We start from the raw sequence: 21857 nt of genomic DNA, 5'->3' as shown, positions 1-21857 counted from the left end.
TCATCAATTTTACTTCTTCCCGCAAGGTACATTAATAATTTAGAGCAACCAAAAGCCTGAGAGCAGGAATGTGAGGAGATAATCTTAGCTTGTGACGTGCAAAGCCAAGCTGATGTAAAGACTCCAAGACACAGAATTTAAGGTGCATTCCCCATGCTTAAGGGAAAAAATAGCCTACACAAGTCAGTTTTTAATATGGAATTGGCCAGAGGTCAGGTCAGTCTCCAGCCAGAACAGACTCAGATCAAAAAGTGCTAGAGGCTTTTCTTAGGTAGCAAGCGTCCCCTTTACACCCACAGAAATATTGCTTCTACTTGCCAGGGGGCAAAATTCACCCATTCACAGCTTATTTTGAGGGTTTAAAGAGGGACAGAGGCATCATGCCAGCCTTCTGCAATGGGGTGAATTTAGGCACCTCCTCAATACCAGCAGAACTGGTATCTCACAGGTTACATACACCAGTGCTATCCCCACCTAGATTTTTAATAATTACTAAGGGGACATCAAACTCCACTTATAACATTTTCATAATAGGCCCCTAGTTTGTACCTGAATAATTGACAAAAATTTTATGTATAAAAATAAAATAGGTCCCATCTTCTTTCACCAGAATTATTAAACCATTAACACATTAAAATCAATATGGTCTTAGAATCATTCATTCCAACAGACCCAAGAAAATCAAAGATTGCAAACTCACTCTGTCCAACAGAGAAGCAGAACTTAAGGGATGAAAAAATAACTTGCCTCAGCTAATGCAAGGCCGATGAACATTACAAAGACCCGAGCAAAACCGTTAACTAACCGGCCTGCAATGCAGCGTCTGACTTAAGTGACCTGTGAATGATGCTTTACAGGAAAAGAGGTGTGATGGGAGCTGAAGGGTTAAGGCAAGCATTACCACGGGTGTTTATGGAGTACCAGGCTAGAAGGGTGGAAGACACCACCATTCTAATGAATCAAAACAAGCTAACTCTCTGCATCACCGGCCAAATTCAGCCATTACAGCTGTGCTCGGGTAACACAGAAAGCACACAGAAATCTCTCCATCAGTTAAACATACAAAGGTGCTAAAATGGACATTAACAGACACAAATGAGATGAAATTTGTGACTATCAAGCTGCTCTTTGATCATACGGAAGTCGTCCTTTCAAAAATATTTTGTTTTTCAATCTTAAACAAGTACGCACCTCTTTCAGCAGGCTGGGGAGCCTACAGCTAAGAGCTAAGGTATCTGGGGCGGTAGAGGAAATCAACACTTCTAATCAGGATACCTTGGTATCGAGAAATACTGCCTTGGTTCAGGACTTCAAAGCATGGCTCAGCTCCCATGGCAGCAAACCCATTTAAGCATGGTCAATTTTTAATCATTCTCCTTGGCGCTCTTTTTGTAACAGGTCAGCTTCTCCCTCATTAACAAGACAGAATTCATTTCCGAGAGAAAGGAGCTGCTATCCCATATTTCTCTCCCAAAGATGCTTCATGTAGCGCCCAATCTGCATCGAGAACAATACAGTCCTGTAGCCTTAAAGCTGCACCTCTCCAGTAGGGGATTTTCTAGCTTACAGGCTGACTGTGCTGGGATTCTTGTAGCAATGGCACCCGATCCCTAGAGGAGAGGTGGGATCTTCAGGATTGCAGGGCTGTATGGCCCTTAATTTGCAAATAAACTGTACCCTGCATCTGCATTGTGGCTGAAGCCACATGCTTGCAAGAAGTGTACTTTAAACAGGATTGTTGCTAGCAGTTTCCATCACAGTACAAGCGGGGTCTGTACTTGATGAGGGTACAGGGAAGGAGATATTTGCTGCACACTTCTAGTACATTCACATATGACCCCTTCACCACGGGTCACTGACCATCAACACAACCAGGCTACAACGGGACATTTCTGCGGCTCACTGGGCTTATACCATGGCTCAACCCAGAGCACTAATGCATGGACTGAAACTGCTCCCTACGCGCAAGAAGAGCTATTTTTGAACCAGCACTGCCTCAGTTTAAGATTTGCAGTCAACAGGGATCCGGCTTCAACTCCTCTTCAAGGTTATTCTGCTTTTTCCAGCCAACAGTTGTTCTTGGATGCGTTGCATTGGGAACAAGTACTTCCGACTTTCTATGCCTGACGACCTTGGACAGCAATGCCATCTGTACTGAATCTAATAGCATGGTAAATATTAAACACCTCTGCGGCAAACGGGTCTTTTGCAGGTACTCTGGTTTGCAACTATACAAAATAGTAGAGTTTGAACATGTGTTGATCCCACAGTCTAGCCAAACAAGTTATTACTACTTCAGACTCTCCTCCTGGCTCAGTGATATCCCTTAGCTGTAAACACATTTCTTCATTCTGTAAGTCAGGTAATGACTTGTATTGTCACTGCGTCGCTTCCATCTTTGGGTTGCAGCATTAGCCCTAATAGCAACTGCAAGAACACTGATGCACTGAACCCGCTCCCTCCCCGCCCCACAGCCGCTCTCCAGCTGGCTGAACTACAGTACAGATCCATTACCTAATGCAAAGGATAGCTCCAGACCTCAGAGACTGATATCGCTTGACGTGGAGTCACTTATAAAGGCAATAAGTAAAAAGTAAGAGCATTGTGTGGGCAACAAGCAGAATCCAACTGCCTGATACCACTTCAGTTTCACTGCAATAGTTGCTAGAGGGTGGGATATAAATGTATACAGGATACTGACTAGAATTCGTAGGCCGGCTGATGTGGCTGCAATACTTCAGTCCATCACTAGGAATGTTAGAAACTGAAAGCCCACCTTAGAGAGTCACATTTTCGTTATCAAGAGAGTTACAACGGTTCCTGCGTGAGCAATAACACCCAGGGCAGTAGGACTTATCGTTTTACCACTCTGCCTTCTCGTATGTAAGGGAAAACAGGTTTAGATCCCTCCCACACACACACCTATAAAACTGTGTGCTGTTAGCTAGCAGCCATCTTAAGCAGTTAGAAAAAATAAACCCAAGAACTGGTGAGGCAATTCTGCTGGTGGACTTGCACCTTCTCGGTCAGTCTGTGGAGTTGGAGCCATTGGTCCCACATCACCTGGAAAACAGAAGACATCCAAGCACCAGCATGAGCGTTTACAGCTTGACAGTTCTTTAGCATGCCTTGAAATAGCTGTGGGGGAGGGAGATGGAGTGAGGGGGAGATGAAGGAGGGCTGTGTGCATGTGCATGTGATTCTCTTCCTCTTTGAAAACACTTTGAAGGAATCAAACCCACTTATCAAGACTCCACCGCAAAAAAGTAAGCACTAAAATTAACACGAGTCCTAATGGGATAAAGACAGCTTTGAGTTAGGACACCATTGGTTCCTCCACATAAGACTGAGAAAGGTTTTAGAATCTCTAGCAGAAGCAACTATACTGCACACGTTTCTTACTCCCTGAAGGAAGTGTGTGTTTGGGCTATCGGACTACTGACTGCTTCCACTCTGTAAGGAGGGAGTGTGGTCTAGCGGATGGAGCACTAGACTGGGCACTCAGGATACCTGGCTTATTCCCAGCTCTGCCACTGCTCTGCTGGGAAAGTCACTTCACCTCTATGTCCCTATTTCCTCATCTGTAAAATGGGGATGATACTGGCTTTCTTTGTAAAGTGTTTGGAGAACTCCTGATAAAAAGCTAGGTATTATTACCCCCCTGTATGAGATCAGAACAAAACATAACGAAGAGAAAGCGATATCTGAACAAAACCAGAGGCGCCTCCAAATGTAGAATTGTGCAGAGCTGAGTTCAGTGTTAAAAGCCAAGTTTGCTTTATTAGGTGTTCAGTCAGCCATATTCTAAACGGCAAAATTCCAAGTACCAGAATAACACTTAACTTCAAAGTGCTTTACAGACATTAGCTGATTAAATGCAAAGGAGTCTGAAATGTTTAATTTAGATGCAGCAAAAAGATTGCTTGGTTCTCAGAACAGGGAAGGTAGGAGCCAAAATGAGGAGCAGATTCCTTGAGATGGAAGGAGACTGGAGAACAATGCAGAGACGTCAGGAGGGTAGGGAAGATGATTTTAGGACATGCATTGCCAGAGCTGTGCAGGGAGAAGTTCACACGCAGTCTGCCCACAATATGCCTGCCTCTAGCTGCTGTTCTCAGTCTCCCACTTTGTGTGGGAGCATGCAGCACTCGTTACCCTCTTACATATTCTTGCACAGGAACCACCACCTGTACTCCAGACACTTCTTAAATACGCCTGAACTTCCAGGGGGATAAGTCCCTTCATCTTCTTTACTCTTTGGGTCTTTCACTGCGTTCCATATGCTTGGAACGGAATCTGAGAGATATGCATGCCAAACCCCCTCCCTTTTTCTTCTTTATAAAGGACCGTTCTATGATACATTCCAGTTCTAAGTGACCCTGGGTCATTGTGTTTGTTCTGAATTGCAACCTCTCTAGGAGAGCGACATAACTATCTAACACAGATCACCTATTGTACTGCACTGTGTCCATTGCAGAAATAACCAAAATAAAAATGATTACAGAAGAGTCCATTCAGTATTGCAGAGTGGAAGGAGGAAGAATTAAAATAACTATGAGATGCAGAGTAAAGGGAATTATCACATGAAAAATAATTTGAAAGAGTCTTATCTTATAAAAAGCATTTAGTAGATTCTTAAAATAAAGGATTTGAAATCTGTTTACTATCTGTGTTTCACTCAGTCCCAGGAAGAAATAATCTAGACATTTTCATTTAGGGAAGGTGTTAGTAAGCTTCTATTCAGTTTCACTTGCTGGTTTTCATGCATTAGCACCATGCTACAAAGCTGAGGCAAACAATAGGAGAAACCTTGTTACAGCAAAAAAAAAAAAAAATCCCATTTCCCTCCCCCCCGCGCCATTATTGATCTCAGGTTTTGTAAAAGCTAATTTTTAATCCATGTCTCTAATAATTTCAAATGTATAAAGGCCCTTTAGTATCCCAAGCAAGACCATCTATGCAATGTCGTTCTCTTGAGACTGTTAACCCAAATGCCTGACACTGCAATTGGATCCATCCACACAGTTGGACCCTTGCACCTGCACAGAGTTTCACCTGTATGGATCCAATTGCAGATTCTGTGCCCAAGCTTCAAGCATCTTTTGAAAGCGACATTTAGCTACTTGTAAACATCCACCTACCGTCTCAGATTTCTTGTTTCAAACACTGTGTCTTCATCGCTGTCCAGAGAACCCAACTCCATATTTTCATCATAGTTTGAAAGGAGACCATACTTCTTCCGCTGAGGTTTCTTCAACCTGAAATCAGTTTTGAGCTCATTCACAGGTACTTCTGATCTAGAACTTTCATTCACAAACCCTGATGTAGGCTCCCTTTTGCATACAATGTCATGAGCTCATAAGGACAGGAGAGGCCTGGTTAGCCGAAAGGGCAAAATGAACAAAAACAGGGAATCGGGATGTTTTGTCTGTGGACTATTTATTACATACTCTCGGGTTTGCTCCTGGATAGCACATAGTTTGGCTTCAGTGGTCATCACCTGTAGAGTAGCTCAAAAATATCACCCCTACATTTGCATACCATTGCCAATGGGGGACATTAGTCAGAAAGACTATATCGGAAACAATTTAGTTGGTGCTTTTGATGGAGTGAATTTTGACCAGAACAGTAATACTAATATAACTCCCTGTGTGGGTACTCTTATTCTGGATTCAGAGTGCCTTTTTTTCAGTTCAGTTTCCATGTCACTTTGACCAGGTCTATGCCTAGGACTTTTGCTGGCACAGTAATGCCAGTTAGGGATGTGATTTTTTTTTTTTTTTTGACATTTCTATACCAGTAAAAGCTATATTGTAGACAGTCATAACAGAAAAAAGTGCTTTTATGGGTATATGCTGTGTCTACATCAGTAAGGCTTGCTAACAGAGCTATACCAGCATAGCTACACCAGCAGATCTCTTCTAATATAGGCAACCCATCCAAAAGGGGCTTAAGCTAAACCAAAATAAGCTACTCTCATTCCAGGATAAGAATGTCCATACAGGCAGTTAGACTGGTAAAAAAAAAACTTTCCTGTGTAGACAAACCCTTATTAAGGCAGGAAAGGATTTCACACACTTCAGAGGATGGAATGCTGGACTCTGTCTCTCACCTCAGGGCCTGAGGCACAAAGAACAACTACTCTGTCCCTGCTACACCAGCACGGGGATAAAGGGGATGGCAGAGTCTCAGGGGACATTTTTTCTACCAACCCCCAGACTCCTCTCAGCTTTTACAGCAGAAGTACAGAGCTACCTTCACTGAGCCCACACTCATCAGAAGAGGGTGGGGTTTTGGAGAAGCCGCTTTCTCAAGCAACAGGAGAAAGATTTCAGAGTTCCCAAGAGAAATAGAAGAATGCAGGCATGTTTTAAGGGCATGGCGTAATCTTTCTAGGAATTGCAAAAGGCTCCAGCATTTCCTCACCCTTTCTAAAGCGCCCCGCGGGAAAACAGAGAATCCACAAAGGATGACAGAGGCGTGGGAGACCGATGGCTCTCCCAGAAGCCTCCCGAGGAGGGGAGGGCTGGGGGTGTTTATTCCAGGGGAAAGTGAGTCTAGGATGTTCCCATGTCTGTTTCCCAGGAACGGCGGGGGGAGGGGGAGGAAGCCACGGAGGTTCCCAAGCCTGCCTCCTGGGGAGATGGAGGTAAGGACCCCACCCCTGTTCACACCCCCCCACACACAAAGACACTCCATGGGGCGAAGGAGATGCTCCAGGGGACAGGGGTCTACAGGGGACCCATCCCCTTGGAATATAGGGGAAAGGAAGGGAGGGTCTCATGACCAGCTTCCTTCCATTGGGATGGGCCCCTAATACGGGGAGCTCCATGTCTGCCCCCCCCCTCCCGGCCGCGCGCGCCCCACTCACCGCAGCGCCCGCACCAGGAAGTAGAGCGCGGCCAGCACGCAGAGGCCGCTGAGCACGTAGAAGCCCCGTTGCACCGCGGGCAGCCGCCCGCCCAGCAGGTCCAGGCCCCGGACCCCGCTGTCGCTGTGGTTCCCGGCCGGCCCTGTCCCGTTGGCGACGGCGGGGGTGCCCGGGGGCGGCGAGGTCCCGCCCGGCCCGGGGGAGCTGGACACCGCGCAGGCGCCGAGCAGGAAGAGCAGCAGGGGCAGGAGGCCACCGAGCTCCCGCGGGACCATGGCGGACGCACGGCAACTACCGGGACACGCGCGCCTCGGACTCAGACAGAGGCCAACGCACCGGAAATGGCCCGGCCCGGCGCAGCGCTGGCTGGGGTCCGGCCGGGGACTGTGGAGCCCGCACACGGGGTTCCGGGAACGCGGGGTTCCGGGCAGGCTACAGAGTAGGGTAGGGGTGTCGGAGCAGTGGGGGCCCGCAAAGGGACTCTAGGGTGCAGAGGGGAACAGGGGGGAAACGGTTCGGAGGGGAGCAGGAGGTATCAGGAAGCAGAAGGAAGGTGCAAAGGGACCCCAGGGTGCAGAGGGGTATGGGGCCATGGGGGAGCAATAGGGTTTCCAGGCACCTGGAAAAGGGACCCTAGCGGCTCTGGTGACGTAGTGGGGGGCCGGGGTTAAGGCAGGCTCCCTGCCTGCCCTAGCTCCGCGCGGCTCCCGGAAGCTGCCGCCAGGTCCTGCAGCCCCTAGGTGCATGGGCGGCCAAGGAGGCTCCACACGCTGCCCTTGCTCCAAGTGCCGGCTCCACAGCTCCCATTGGCCAAGAACCCCGACCACTGGGAGCTGCGGGGATGGCGCCTGCGGCGCGAGGGCAGCGCGCGGAGCTTCCCTGGCCGCCCATGCGCCAAGGGGCTGCAGGGCGTTTGACAGGTGGGAGGGACCACGGGTATCTCCTGGGCACTCTACGGGTGTTCGGTTTGGGGCCCCCATTTGTGGGTTTTCTCCAGGGGCTGTACGCCACCGTGCAGTGTTTGGTCCGGCTCAACTGGACCCTGACGGAACCGGTCAGCTTCAGGCAGGCGTGCATCAGTGGTGTCCACTGTCAAGCCAGCTGTATACTCTGGTGATCAAGCCCTTCCTCTGTCTCCTCCGTCGGAGGTTGACGGGGTTGGTGCTCCATGAGCTGGAGTTGCACCTAGTCCTGTTAGTGTACACCGACGTGCTCCTCATGGTCCAGAACCCAGGCAACTTGGTGCAGGTGGAGTCCTGCCAGGCGATCTACTTGGCGGCCTCCTCCGCCCAGGTCAACTGGGTCAAGAGCTCTGGCATGATGGTCGGGGATGGGTGGGAGATGAGCTCCCTCCCACCTGAACTTCAAGCCATTCAGTGGCGTGCGGGTCCACTGCTCTATCCTGGTGTTTACCTTTCCACCACACATCCTTTTCCACCGGAGAACTGGTGGGATTTGGAGGCCAGGGTGCGTGAGTGGCTGTGGAGATTGACAGGGCTGCTCCGGTGCCTCTCCCTGAGGGTGAGGGCGCTGGTGCTGAACCAATTAGTCCTGTCCATGCTCTGACATTGGCGCAAAACCCTGAGCCCAGCCCCAGGGCTCCTGGCCCTGCTCCAGAGGATAGTTTTGGAGTTCTTCTAGCCAGGACTGCACTGGGTCTCTGCAGAGGTCCTGAGTCTTCCCCTGGAGGAGAGAGGACAGGGCCTGGTCTGCCTCCGCAGCCAGGACCATGTCTTCCGCCTCCAGGCCCTGCAGAGAATCCTTTATGGTGCAGGTAGTCCAGCGTGGAGCAAGTTGGCACACTCCTTCCTCCGCCACCTCGATACAACCAGCAGCCCTTTTTTTCTCCACCCGAGGGGTCTTCCGCGAGATCTCGCCGAGCTGCCAATCTTCTACCAGGACCTCTTCCGGACCTGGACACTGTTCTCGGCAACCAGCTCCATTGTGGCCACCAAGGGGGAAGACCTCCTCACGGAGCCCCGGCTACACAACCCCTACCTTCGTATGCAGGTGGCAGAGTCCCCCTCGGTGCACCGGAGGTTGTCCTGATAGAAACCACCAGAATCTGAGACCTCCCGGACTACGATGGGGGGACTGGATGGACACCCGAGCACTCAGTCAGTGCATGGGGCTCTCCATCCTTCTGACCTCCCTGCGTGTACTCCGGGAGGTGGGGGCAGCCTTGTTGCCCACCTCTCAGGTTTTACTTAAGCGGGTACTGCGAGAGGGTGCTCCCCGCCTGCCCCTTACCCCAGGCCCGCCAGGCCTTTTCATCGGGCCCCTGTCCCGCGAGCCCTCCCGGCCCCCTCCCTTCCACAATCTGAGCCAGCTGCGTGCCCTGCAGCCAGTTTCCTTTGAACTGTGCCAAGGAAACAACTATACACGCTCATGCTCCACACATTTCACTTCCTCACCCTCGTGTCCCGCCCTGATACCAAATGGTGGGACTATTATCACCTGTGGAGGATGAGAAACCCTGGTGGGCCAGCCTCTATTCCACCCCGGTCCCACGGCCTGCCAGGGATATCGGTTGGCAGCTCCTCCATGGAACCGTGAGCATGGGCATGTACATGGCATGGTTCACCCATCCGTGATGCCTGCCCCTTTTGCGGTGTGAGGGACAACCTGGCACACGCCTATCTTGAATGTGCCAGGTTGCAGCCCCTCTTCTGGCTCCTCCAGAACCTCCTGTTGAGGTTCTGGCTGCACTTTTCCCCACACCTGTTTATATTCGCACACCCTGTCCGTGGCCCCACGGAGTCGGGAGACCACGTCAACCTCCTCCTGGCCCTGGCCAAAGTGACCATCTTCAACACGAGGAGGAGGATGCTGAACGAGGGGGTGCTCCGCGACTGTGGGGCCTATTTCTGCTCCTCCCTGGTCTCACGCATCCAGGCAGAGTTCCTCTGGGCGGCATCTGCTTGCTCCCTAGACACCTTTGAGGAACAGTGAGCACTGTCCGGGGTTCTCCGCTCTGTGTCCCCTTCTGGATCCCTAGTTTTGCACCTTTGACCTTCACTCCTGACCCTGTTGTTTCTTAGTTGTCCCCTGAACTCGTTTGAATCCCGGGTCCAGTGGTCCCTCCTGCAAGGCTGCGGGAGGGGCCTTTAGAAGCAGACACGCTTGCCCCTGCCCGCTTCCCTGAGCTTTCCAATAAGGCCTAGGAGCTGCAGGGACCTGGGAGCCGCAGTAAGCGCCGCTGGGACTCTGCACCCCAACCCCTTGCCCCAGCCCAGAGCCCTTTCCTGCACCCAAACTCCCTCACCCCCCATTTCTGCACCCCAACCCCCTGCCCCAGCCCAGTGACAGCAATGAGGGAGGGGGATGGAGTGAGTGAGGGCATGGCCTCAGGAAAGGTGCAGGCAGGGGTGTTCGGTTTTGTGCCATTACAAAGTAGGCAATCCTAGGGAGCAGGCAGGAGCAGAGGGGAGGTGCACAGGGACTCTAGGGTGCAAGGGGGCACTGAGATAAGGAACAAGGACAGGGGAGACCGGCCACAATTCCTGGAGACCTCAGGGCAACCCTGGAGGGTTGGCAACCCTCATTAGGACCCTCCTCCAGACCATCAGGATCACTCACATGGTTAAAATTAAGCACAACTAAGCGTTTGCAAGATGAGAGACTAGGATGTCCATGCAGCACAGGGAGACAGATTCTACTCCCATGTTTTAACCATTCTCAGCAGAGCAATTGCTGACTTTCTGGTGCAATGACTGGAATCAAGATGACATACTTTCTGCCTAACCTCAGGTCTCATTTTCATGCTTTAAAAATCATTCCTGATTATGCAGGCCAGAAAGGGTGACCGTCTGTCACTGGAAACTTTCCTGTCAGCTGGATCTTCCCCTTTCCCTTACAGTAATGATTCAAAACTTTTTCCATACTGTGGCCCCAAAGTTTCATGACTCCCCCCCTCCCTTCTAGCCAAAATGAGAGGGGTTTGTACACAACCCCTGGACCTGTTAGCAATCTCCAGGTTGAGAAGCAAGGCTTCACAGCATTATTATTTCAATATTTGTTAAACATCAAATGTTCTCCACATATTTTTGAATGTAATGTGTGATTTTAAAACACACAAATATGAAAACCTCTCCATAGTTCCCTAGAATTCTGTGTAACTATTGCTTAAAGAACCCTCAGATTAGTTTGTCTTTTTAGAACCAGTAAATAGTTACTAACCAGGAATAAATGTTCTGGTTTCACATGTGCATACACATGACGTACGTGCGTACGCACTCTAAGTCACTGGTCTGAATTTGACCAGGACCAGACTAATTAAAAGTTGTTACCAATGACAGCTTAAAGGAGTTCACAGGCTCAGACCAGCTTCTGCTGAACAACCAACCACATCACAAAAGCCACCACTTTAATCTGCGTGAAGCACCGGCAGATCCCAAGATGGCATAAACTGTCATAGTTCCATTGTGCGGCTATGTCAGTTTACACGAGCTGAGGATCTGCCCACAGGTTTTCAAAATACCTCAGCACAGGCTGTCAGTGCTAGATTTTGAAGAGCTCAAGTTAAGATGCAGTTGTCTTTTGGACATCTGGGTTTGTCATGATGGGGAGCTGTGTAGTGCCGAGCTCTTTTGGAACATCTGGCCCTAATTGTTTTATTGGAAATCTCAGTAAAGTCCATTGAATGAATAAACATTTCACTTTAGCAGTGCTTCCCCCCCCCCAGCAATTTTAAGAGATGGTGGTGGTAATATTGTGTTGTCAATAGTCCTGTTCTCTGTAGAGAAACCTTTAAAGGATACACACTTGAAAAGAGTGGGATGTCTGGAAGATTACAGCGTGCTCTTTCAAAATGCCCTAATTCAAGATTTCAAAACCTTTTCACACTGGCCATTAGGTGTCACTATAGTTCCACATCTCAAAACCACTTCCCGGGATTTCTTTGAATAGGGGACTTTCTATTAAGTCCTTTCAGCCAGTTATTCTATTTCATCCCAAAGTGATTCTGGGAATCATTTCATTAATCTGTGTGCTGTAATCTGTGAAACCAGTTATGCCTTAGATCAAATTTAGTCAGGCCTCCATTTTTGCACCTACAATTATTTGCATAAGTAGTTTAGGGCACAAAGGCCTCATCATATCAGGAACTTAAGACAGGTTTTTCAAATCATATTTTGTGTATTTAATTTTAACTTCTGAGAGGGTATTTATCATGAAGGCTTCCAAGCTGTTTAGGGTTCATATGCTGCACTAACCGCAGTGGGCATGCAGAACTCCCACAGTCACCAACAGAGAAATTATTAAATACATCAGGCAACATTCTGATTGAATGTTTTTTTCCACTCTCGTTGGGTTTAATGAGTTTGATGGGGGTACAAGATACGTAGACTTCAGGATTTGCCCTGCTGCGTATACACATAAATCCTTTGGTCGTTCCTGTAAGTTTTCATATCTGTCCAAGATGCAGACATAGAAAAGTGACTTTCCCAAGGTCAGACAGCAGATCAGTGGTACAGTCAAGAATAGAAACTGTATCCCCTGGCTCCTAGTCTAGTGCCCTATTCACTAGCCCATCATGTAGTACAAACTCATACACTTTCTTAGAAAGGCTGATCTTCAATGGAATTTAACAACTGGCACTACCATAAATCTCATAATAGAGAGGTAGATGAGGCAGCATGCAAAGAAAGGCTGGGATATGATCAAATGCATTGTTTATTAATATGAGAAGAGGAATGGGGTTTCCTCGTTAGCACCTTTGTTTGTAAATCTGGTGTATGTAGAGACGTTCAGGAACCCTCTTCCTTCAATTATCACCTGCACACAGCACTCTGCTCCCTTTATCAAGTCTCAGAAACCTACTTTGCAGCTGTAAGCTTACAGAGCTACATGGTTTTTCAGGAGTTAAACAAGGAACATAGGGCCAGATTTTCAGTGTAGAGCAACCCCAGAACCAACTGAAGCCAATTCGATATAGAGATAGAAGCATCTTAGAGCAGGAAATAATAAACTAAGAATTTAACTCAAGGGATTAAACAAGGGACCTGACTTCATTAAGTTAATTAGCAGGGCTGTATTAACACAGTGGAAGAAAATTAAGAGGGGAACAAAAACAGAAGCATGCACTCTACGTCCAGACTGCTCACTAAGACAAAAGGGAAACAAAGACAATGTGGCTCAATGAGAGGAGTCAGCCTCTGGGACATCACATTGTAAAGGTGGACTTGTTTTTTGTCAAGTTCAAGATGGTTTAGTTCTAGAAGCTAAGAGTTTGGATTCACATATTTGAAAAAATAGTATGACTAAATGAGGCACATCCTATGAAAGTAAGGCAATTAAATCTACTTCAAGCAACTTTCATCAAATGGTTGGCACCCAGCTGCAGATTAGAAAGTGTAATCACAGTCTGATCAAAATGCCCAATGTTAGGGTAAGTATGTTAGGGACTGAAGATTTCAGATGTAGGGGCGTTCAACGCCAATGCTCTGCACTGTGCGTTGTCACACCTGTGCAAGGTGGGTGAAAACAGTACCAATTCTGAGCTGTAAGCATTTCACATCCACTTTGCACTGCTGTAAATAAATGCACATGATGCAAGGCACTGGTAAATCAGAGTCAGTAATAAGCAGAGTAACCAGCGTTAAGTTCTTCAAGGATGAGGAACAAGGTACAGAGCAAGCTACGAACTGGAGGATTCACTTAAGTTTCAGTTAGGGAAACCACACCTGAACCCAAGTTCTCAGAGCAGCACCAACCAGATGAAGCTACAAGGGAAAGAGTAAGTTGTATTTATGTTCATGCAGCAGAAGTAAATAACTTTAGCATGCAGATCAAATGGAAGCAAGGCTATGCTTTTTACCCCATAGGGCTTTAATTGTGACCTTTCTATAAAAAGAAGTACAAGGAAACAAAAGCAATGAGTGCGTAAGGTAGCCCTTTCCTGGAATTTGGGAAAGACTGCTAGGAAACACTAATAAAAAAGCACAAAGCTAGTAAGAGAAGTTGAGTCAACACATTTGGGGAAAGACAGGTATTGGGTTGGCTGGCTTTAGGGGCTGGAGTCAAGAAGTCTTCAATATTTTGTTCAAGGTGGTGTTTATTACTGGCTGTAGCCAATGTATTCCTTTTGATCCTATTTTGAGATACTTTTAGACAAATGTTTCTAAAGCACTTGTACATGCTAAGTATAAAAACTGATGCACTCGTAAAAGCTTTGAAAGAAATGGATAGTTAAATCAAATCCTATGTCCATTTCTCCCACAAACCTTCAGGCTTTTTGGGGAGCCACCTCCTATGCACTGAATGTCCTCCTGGAATGCTCCTTTAGGAAGCCATTAAAGCCCACTTCTATGCCACCTATGGCAAGCTGGCAGAAGGCAACTACCAAGGTGGCCACTGGCATCTTTTCATTTATACATTTTAAACAGCTGTAAAACATTTTTCCTCACCCTTCTCCTACCTGTAGGATTTGGTCCTTCATTAAGTTGGTCTAGTTTTTGTACCACTTTATTTAGATAAGGGAATTGCGCTGAGGGAAAAGCTTTAATCTATTGTATGTCTGTGTCTTTATAACAGCAACTACAACTGCATTAGATTGTACTGTTTTATACAAAATGAATAGTAGAAAACCTCTAGATTAGCCCTTATTCTAAACTTTTGTACAAAATTAGGCATTTGTACAGCTCCAAAACTAGGGGGCTTCAAAGTAACAGAGGCTTTTGAGCACTATTGTATTAAGTCTCTTCCAACATTAAAGTATTTCTGAAAAGCTTCCCTGACTGCAGTACTTCAATGTAAGTTAGTGGGCCAGTATTGCTTCAACATACTAGTTTCATTAAGTCAGTTTAAAGCAGCTAGTAGGTCTTCAGTACTAGGCAACTGCCATGATAGACAATTTCCTATCGTGGATATGGAGGATTGGCAGAAAGGTTTTGCTAGTGCTGAGTCACCTTCAGTAGCCCAACTGCTAAATGACAATTTACACAATAGGGTATGGAGAGATCTCTGAACATAAACTCAAATTAGAAATATTTAATCAAACCCAAATGTGAAAGTTTTTCTCTTAACAGTATGAGACGCCTCGAACAGCCACTTATGGTAAGCTGCAAAGAAACACTGCTTTTACAGTTGAATCTGTAGAAGTAATAGCACTACTTAGGTAGAACTTTTTTGGATGCTGGAAACTGATAAATAGCAAAAAATTAGTTGCAAAATAGTTAGCTCTGATTTGCCACCCAATATGGAGGTTTTGTTCAAAAGCTTTTAGAAAATTATTTAGTGTAATTTTGACACTTTTCCCTAGAATTTTTAACATTCATCAGCAGAGGGTGCAAACCAATTATACCTGTAGACTAATGTACATGAACCTTAATCTAGAAGGCAAAAATTTCAATATGTAAATCTGATTTCTAAAATTCCAAGTTTTATTAGAGTAATAGGTTTGGGACAGAAACGAATACTGACCACTAGTGTTTATGTAGTTGCTCAAATGACCATAGGGCCCCTTCAAACTCAAGTTATCAGAAGGCAGTAACATTTGTGAATGCAAAATAGATAGAATACATATAGCTGGAACACCCAAATACAAGGTTCCAATGGTGTTTCAGTGACTTTAGGTTCTTTTTTTTTGAACTTTGACTTGGTCATGAAGGGTAAGCCACCAAATCATTACCTCAGCCATTAAAACAGAAAGATTCTAAAGTATTTTAGAAGGAGCCTTCGATCCCCCCAGTCATAAGCAAACCTCTTAGAATCCTATACAGGGGCTCACTCAATGATCTTAAACCCTTTACGGATCAACTGGACCTTCATAAGTAGGGACAGATTTCCACAGTGCTAAAGCTTTAAATTAAACTATACATCATATAACCCAAAAACTGTATCAAATCGTGCCTTGACTAAATCCATCTTTCTTGCATTTATAAAATTATTAAAAAATCATTGCTTTTTCCAGTCCAATTCTTTATTCTATCAGTTATAACAAGTCAGATTGTTCACTTGATCTATATCAGATATTATACACTGCTCAAAGCTCTCGAACTCCACTGCTCAGTCAACAGCTGTATCAATCCTCTTCAATGCAGCTCACTGCTGAAATAAAACAAGACAATGAGTTCTACAAATAGCAGATCCATACGTATACTAAATTATCTAAAACTGTTACTGACCAAGAGTTAGCCAAGTTATCAACACACACTTATTTCTCACAGGATATTAGCACAAGGCAAAACGTTCATTCTGGTACATGTACATATGCCAAACCTAAAATCAAATTTCTTCAAGAGGAGCTCTCCTCTACTCCAGTAATTTCTTACAAGGGAATGCACTGTAGATGGTACCTGCTTAGAAAGTTGATTGTTGGTACTGCTTTCATGAAATGCCCAGGAATGCTGTTTCAGGCTCAACTGTCCATCTTCTCTTCACCCTGGTAAAGCAAATGTGCGTTACTAGCCATATCCAACCATGGTGTTTACACTGCCACCCACCTCCCCAAACACAAGTCACATCATATACAAGGGTTTCACAAGCCATTCGCTGAACCCTATCACATCACAGAAGCACAGTCTGGGAAATTCCAGGGCTGGCTGATGCCTTTGATATACCAGCCAATATATATCTCATTTGATCCTTAAGCAGAAACAGTTAACCACTTTGACATGGCTGCTTAGGAACAGTGTGGGCTATGGGAGAAAGTTAATGGCAACAAGATGGTAAAGAAAGCTACAATTAAGTGACTTAATGAATCTAGGAAGAGTCTCAATAGATGAACACAAATCAAGTCAGGGAATTCTGCTTCCCATCTTGCTTCCATACCTACTAGGCAAGACATGACTGTGTGCCCAACTCTGACCTGTGGAACTGAAGTTGTGCCACAAACCAAAGATTGCATAGGCATGGATTTAAAAATTTTCCATTAGTTGACCAAAACTGTCAGAGGAATATTTCACAGGTACATTAGACTTTCAAATGAGCTCTCAACAAGAGGAAGGATGCGGACATGAGCAAAAGGAGTTACCTCGAATTACAGGACTATTTCCACATATGAACTAGCCCAGAAAGCAGCTTTCGTCTCAGAGGTTTCTGTTGGAGGCACAACACTTCTTTTCTCCAAGGACACTGCAGTTTCCATACGCTAGCAGAGAATTCTTAGAACTTGTAAGGCAATGACAAAGCTAGCTAATTAAGTCAATTTGTCTACCTTGGAACACTGTGTCAAACCAGTAACTACTTGTTATCAAAAGACTGATTCAGACTACAAATTTCAATGTCTGCTTATTTTATGAAAATCCTGAACTGTCCTCTGACTAAACTGGCCAGCTGGGTTTTCCCTCCACTTTTGAAGATTTAAGTATAACAAGTTAGTGATTACAATTCCCTAGAGTATACTTTTAGTAGTCTGCCACTAGACAATTTGACTATTCTTATGTGAAAACATCTTGACAGTATTCACATGTCAAGACCAGTTAAGATTACATTCTCTCCAATGGTCAGTAAGTCTAGCTTGCTTTAATACTCCTATCACTAGGCTCTCTTCTCTAGAGTCGTCCTCCTTATTACTTAGCTTGTTCACAAGATCTTCAAGGACTGTGTTGTGCAATGAAATGTAAATGTCAGGAGCAGAGTTCATTTCAGACGGTCTTTTAATAGGCTTCGTAAAGCCAAAGAAAACTGTATACAAGAATCCTTTACCACTTCAAATACAATATCAACGGAATATGCATATTTCTTCCAGTAAAAAAAGGACAATATAAATAAACATTTTCAAGAACCTCTTTTATGGTAAGTTTGCGAGTCTATTTCTGGGTAATTTACATCATACAGTAAAAATACCGTTATGCAGGTTGAACATACAAGCAAGTTTCTCTTTAAGTATATCAAGGTGGTTTGCCTTCCAATTTACACCCAGGCTGCATGCCTACCTTGCTACACTAAAGGAATGTTACAAGAGACGAAGGTAATGCACTTTAAAAAAAAAAAAATAAAGTCCACAGCTTGTTCAGCTTCCAGTGAACATTGAATTAAAGGTCCTTTTCTATCTCAAAAAACTGAATTAGGGCCCCAACTTCACAACTTTTAAAAAAACACCTTGGCTTATCACAGAGGATAAAATAAAATCTGTAGTGCTTTCAAAAAAGATTAAAAACACTTTGAAACAGAGCTTTCTTAAAGAAAAGTCTAATCAGACCATCTTATATCAGAAGCTGTCAGGCTGTGTTTGACAAGATCAGAACTGATAATACTACAAAAGTGAAAATACAAGTAGATGTACTACACAATAACGATTTCAGCGAAGCTCCAAAAATCTTTATAAATACAGCCATTGGAAGGACGATCTTGAGTCAGGAAGGATTTTTACTCGTTGTGTGTAGCTGAGGACAAGAAGCAGGCACAATTGTAAAGGCACCGAAGCATAGACAAGTTCCAGCATTTTACTCCCTGTATTATTTCAGAGGCTAGTGCTAGTTCACTAGAGCTTAAGAGAACTTCCCCCACCCTTGATTAAAGTTTGTTAGAGGGCATTTGGAGTTTTGCCTAATTCTCGAGCTTCATGAATGAGAGAATTTACTACTTGCTTTGCCTTAGATCCAAGCAAGTCCTACACATGCATTAAAATTAGGAATTTAAGTGGCAAACATTTCCAAGGCCTGGTTGCAAATAGACTGGTTCTTATGGGCAAGAACAGAGTGTGATATGGTCCAACTGAGCCTTACAGTATTTCCAGACTTCAACAGGTCAATCGATTTAGAGAGCTCCCAAGGCAGTGTATTCTTCGTTCCCTTTTGAACTAAAACTTACCGTAACTGTCATAGTTGTCTCTGTAGGACCCTCCTGAAGACCTGTCACCATAGCCACCTTGATTCCTGCTGGTAAAAGTAACAAATGTTTGTTTTATGAAACATGCTGTGATCTATACACATTACATTTTTGCTGTGCTATTGTGACTGAGCCAATTTACATCCCAGTCAAGTTGTTAACAGTTATTTCAGGACTGTCGCGACAAAAACCTTAACAGTCAGCAATTTGAACTTTGCAGTCTACTTTCACCGTGTTTACCTGCTGCTATAGTAGTCTCTAGACCCATTATATCCCCCACTTCTGGAATCGAATCTGCTTCCTCCATAGCCTCTGTCTCCACCTCCTTGAATGGACACAATAAAGGACCAATTAACACATTGAAAAACTTCTGAGTGCCAAGTCAGTTATTGAAAATCAGTTACACTAACTCACCTCTAGAGAAGCCACGGCCCCCCCGACCTCTGCCTCCACGGAAAAAGCCTCTGCCACCTGATGAACCCCCTCTGTATCCACGGGATCTGTTTTCGGATGATTTACCTGCCTGGTCAACTCTAATCTGACGCCCATCAACAGACTAAACACAAAACAGAAAAAAAAATAAACTGTACCAGTATTTACATACTTTTAAAATATAACAGGACAGCATTTGCCAAATAAGCTGTCCAAACTGAAGGTACAAATTGGAAGCAGTTTTACTCATTTGTGTCCACAATGATTTGCCCCCATACCCAAAATCACAACCAAGTCACCACCATTAATTATTTACAGAGCATTCAAAAATAAAAATATTGCTTGAAATAAGGAAAAGGGCAAGTCTGCATATTTAGATTTCATTCATATTTTTAGATGTATACATTACTTTAGCTGCTCCTAGAAATTTTAATATCCCATTATGTTGCCAAAATATTTTAATTCATGTATGATTTCAGGATTCTAACTATCCCCAACAGTTAATTCTGCTTAAGAGAAACACAAAGCTACTTTTCTGGAGATGATAGTACCATGATTCTGCAGCTCTATACACTGTCTCTGAAGAAATGGAACACAAGATCTCCTTACCTTTCCATTCATAGCCATCATTGCATCTTTAGCATCATCTATGTTCTCAAAAGTGACAAACCCAAAGCCTCTGGACCTCTGGGTCTCTCGGTCTTTCACCACGACAACTGAAACACAAAGACACCATTGGCACATACTCACTCTATCACAGAAAGATAAAACTCATCACAACCACTTACTTTGTTCTTACCTTCAGATATCTGTCCGTATTTAGAAAAAACTTGCTCCAGTGACTGTTCATTGGTATCAAAACTCAGTCCACCAACGAAGAGCTTTCCCTCATCTGATGCCATTTTGTTCTGTAAACAGAGACATTATATCAAATGTTAAATCCCACAGGAAGAGTTATTTTTGTTGCTTCAGTATGTAGGACTCACACAGGACCAAGGGATTAATCCACTAGACCAGTGTCAACAGGACCATAATACTGATATACCAATACCACAGCTGCTAGTACGAAGCTGCCATGTGGAATTCACAGAAGAGAACCACAGCTTTGTATCTAGAGATATCCATTCGGTTCTCAGCCTCCATGTAAACACAGGGTGATTAAAAGTGTTTATTTCAAGAAATTAGCCAGATTATAGAAATGAGGAGACCACAGAGAATGTAATTTATCCAACAGCATGATTTATCCCTGCAGCCAAGCAACATTTCCCCCCCCCCCCCCCCCATGTGTTCTCCAATACACAGTATCACACCAGGCCTGGTGCTATCACCCAGATCCATCTGCATGGTCCATTTCCTTAGTCTCCAGCCGTAGCGGGTCCATACCAGTCAGCGTCCTGCCCACCCCGCTCAGGCTCTGATTATCTAGCATCAGGCCTGATACCACTCGGATGCCGTAGAGTGGGACCCAATGGCACAGCGCACCACGCCACTTACGGAATGAGGCCGCCTTTGAATGGGCTGTGGCTAGATTCGGTGCGTCTAACGGCTCCCCGCGCCTCAGGAGCACGACGCCAGGCCAGGACCCAAGCCCGAAATGAAGATGCTCTGCCGCACTACGCCCACTGCGTTCCCGCGCACGCGCCATGGAAGAGCGCACGAGCTTCTCGGCATTGCAGGCATCCAGGAGGGCGCAGGCGCAAACACTCCACCGGATGAGGCAAACGCACATGCGTCCTGCGCCAAGGACCGAAGCCCGAGCGCCTCTCCCCTTTGCCCCGCCCATTTCGCGCATGCGCGCTACTCATATGTGGGAAGCCATTTTGCGCCGGCCGCGAGCGGACGCCATTTTGTTTCCGAAGGCGCGTCGTTGATAATTGATCGCCCTTCCCCCTAACAGCAGCCCAAGCGGGGCGCTTCGCTCTGTTGGGGACTCCAGCGGTTGAAAACGTTGAATACGATGCTAAAGGCGGGCGGACCGACCCTACCCGCTTCTCCCTGTAAGGGAAGCGGGCGCTCCCATGGGGCACCGCCTTACAGAGGGCGCCTCCGCCTGAGGCGATATTGCCCTCCCCCGCCTCTCCCCGGGCTCCTTACCAGTCCTCGGTGAGTGCAAGGGCAACGCAACGTTTCAAAATCCCAGCACGATGTACGCTGAGAGCTGGCGGCGCAACTGCTTATATAGCCCCTGATCTGGCCCCGCCCTGCTCATGAATATGCAAATCACCACCGGCCTGGATGAGATAACTCTGCGACTGTTCGAGGACCGCCTCGCCTCCTGATTGGTCGCAGCCTGGTTAATATTCATAAGATGCTGAGAGGGAGGTGATGCACGCTTCGCATTCCCCACGTGGGGTGGAGTGGAAGGGGGGGGCAAAGTGCTGATTGGATGGGAGGGGGAGAAAGTTAGGGGACGTGTGCCTGTGGGATGAGAGAGTGGAAGAGGTTGATTGGCTGCGGCCTCCCCAGCCGCAGCCCTGCGCAGCCCACAGGCTCACCCCAGGCCGGGAAGGGGGCGGGGCCGCGCTGCCCTAGTTTCGCGCCCTTCGCAGCAATGCGGCGCCCGCTGCCGCTGCTGGAACAAAGGGGCCGCCCGAGGCGGCGGCGCCATCTTGGGTGGGGGAGGGACGGTCTGTGCCGGGACCCGTTATGACCCTCCGGGCCGAGCCGCGTCTTGCTGGGCCTGCCGCTCGCGGGCCCCCTGGGCCGCTTGGTCGTCCGCAGCGTGGCCCTGCTGGCCTGGGTGCCCCACAGCACAGCCCAGGACGCCCCCCCGTGGCCCCAG

At 46.4% G+C, this 21857-nt stretch overlaps 2 protein-coding genes across 9 annotated transcripts in view; both read right to left on the bottom strand.

Annotated features, from left to right (window-relative positions):
• LOC102942493 (ephrin-A2) overlaps positions 1-7221 on the bottom strand; it is a 203347-nt gene extending 196126 nt beyond the window's left edge. The window contains exons 1-2 of the mRNA XM_043535704.1: positions 6872-7221; positions 5142-5258 (exon numbers count right to left, since the gene is read on the bottom strand). Of these exons, the coding sequence (XP_043391639.1) occupies positions 5142-5258; positions 6872-7146 (392 nt within the window). The 5' untranslated portion in view covers positions 7147-7221. The remainder of the gene's footprint in view (positions 1-5141; positions 5259-6871) is intronic.
• An 8552-nt stretch (positions 7222-15773) lies between these two features.
• On the bottom strand, positions 15774-21326 carry LOC102943926 (cold inducible RNA binding protein). Of its 8 annotated transcripts, none has more exons than XM_037885630.2 (8): positions 21170-21326; positions 19875-19983; positions 19685-19791; positions 19058-19199; positions 18884-18968; positions 18626-18693; positions 16168-18198; positions 15774-15919 (listed from the first exon to the last, which is right to left on the bottom strand). In XM_037885630.2, exons 2-7 carry the CDS (start codon positions 19975-19977, stop codon positions 18182-18184), a joined length of 522 nt encoding a protein of 173 aa, XP_037741558.1. In that variant the 5' UTR covers positions 19978-19983; positions 21170-21326; the 3' UTR covers positions 15774-15919; positions 16168-18181. The 8 variants fall into 8 exon arrangements, with proteins under 8 accessions (XP_037741558.1, XP_037741559.1, XP_037741560.1 ...); XM_037885631.2 differs by having other exon boundaries at positions 15774-15916; XM_037885632.2 differs by having other exon boundaries at positions 16168-16253.
• Between the last annotated feature and the right edge of the window lie 531 nt (positions 21327-21857).

This window comes from Chelonia mydas, chromosome 25, assembly GCF_015237465.2.
Source record: "Chelonia mydas isolate rCheMyd1 chromosome 25, rCheMyd1.pri.v2, whole genome shotgun sequence".
NCBI classification, from domain to species: Eukaryota; Metazoa; Chordata; order Testudines; family Cheloniidae; genus Chelonia; species Chelonia mydas.
This window is presented reverse-complemented; position numbering and strand designations above follow the sequence as displayed.

Bases quoted from the DNA above. Each gene is read 5' to 3' on its own strand.
- LOC102943926 (XM_037885630.2), bottom strand. From the start codon at position 19,977: ATGGCATCAGATGAGGGAAAGCTCTTCGTTGGTGGACTGAGTTTTGAT. The intron at 19,200-19,684 runs GTAAGGAGATCT...TTTTGTGTTTAG, and splicing joins TGATGGCTATGAATGGAAAG to TCTGTTGATGGGCGTCAGAT. The intron at 18,694-18,883 runs GTAAACACGGTG...TACTTTTACCAG, and splicing joins AGAGACTACTATAGCAGCAG to CAGGAATCAAGGTGGCTATG.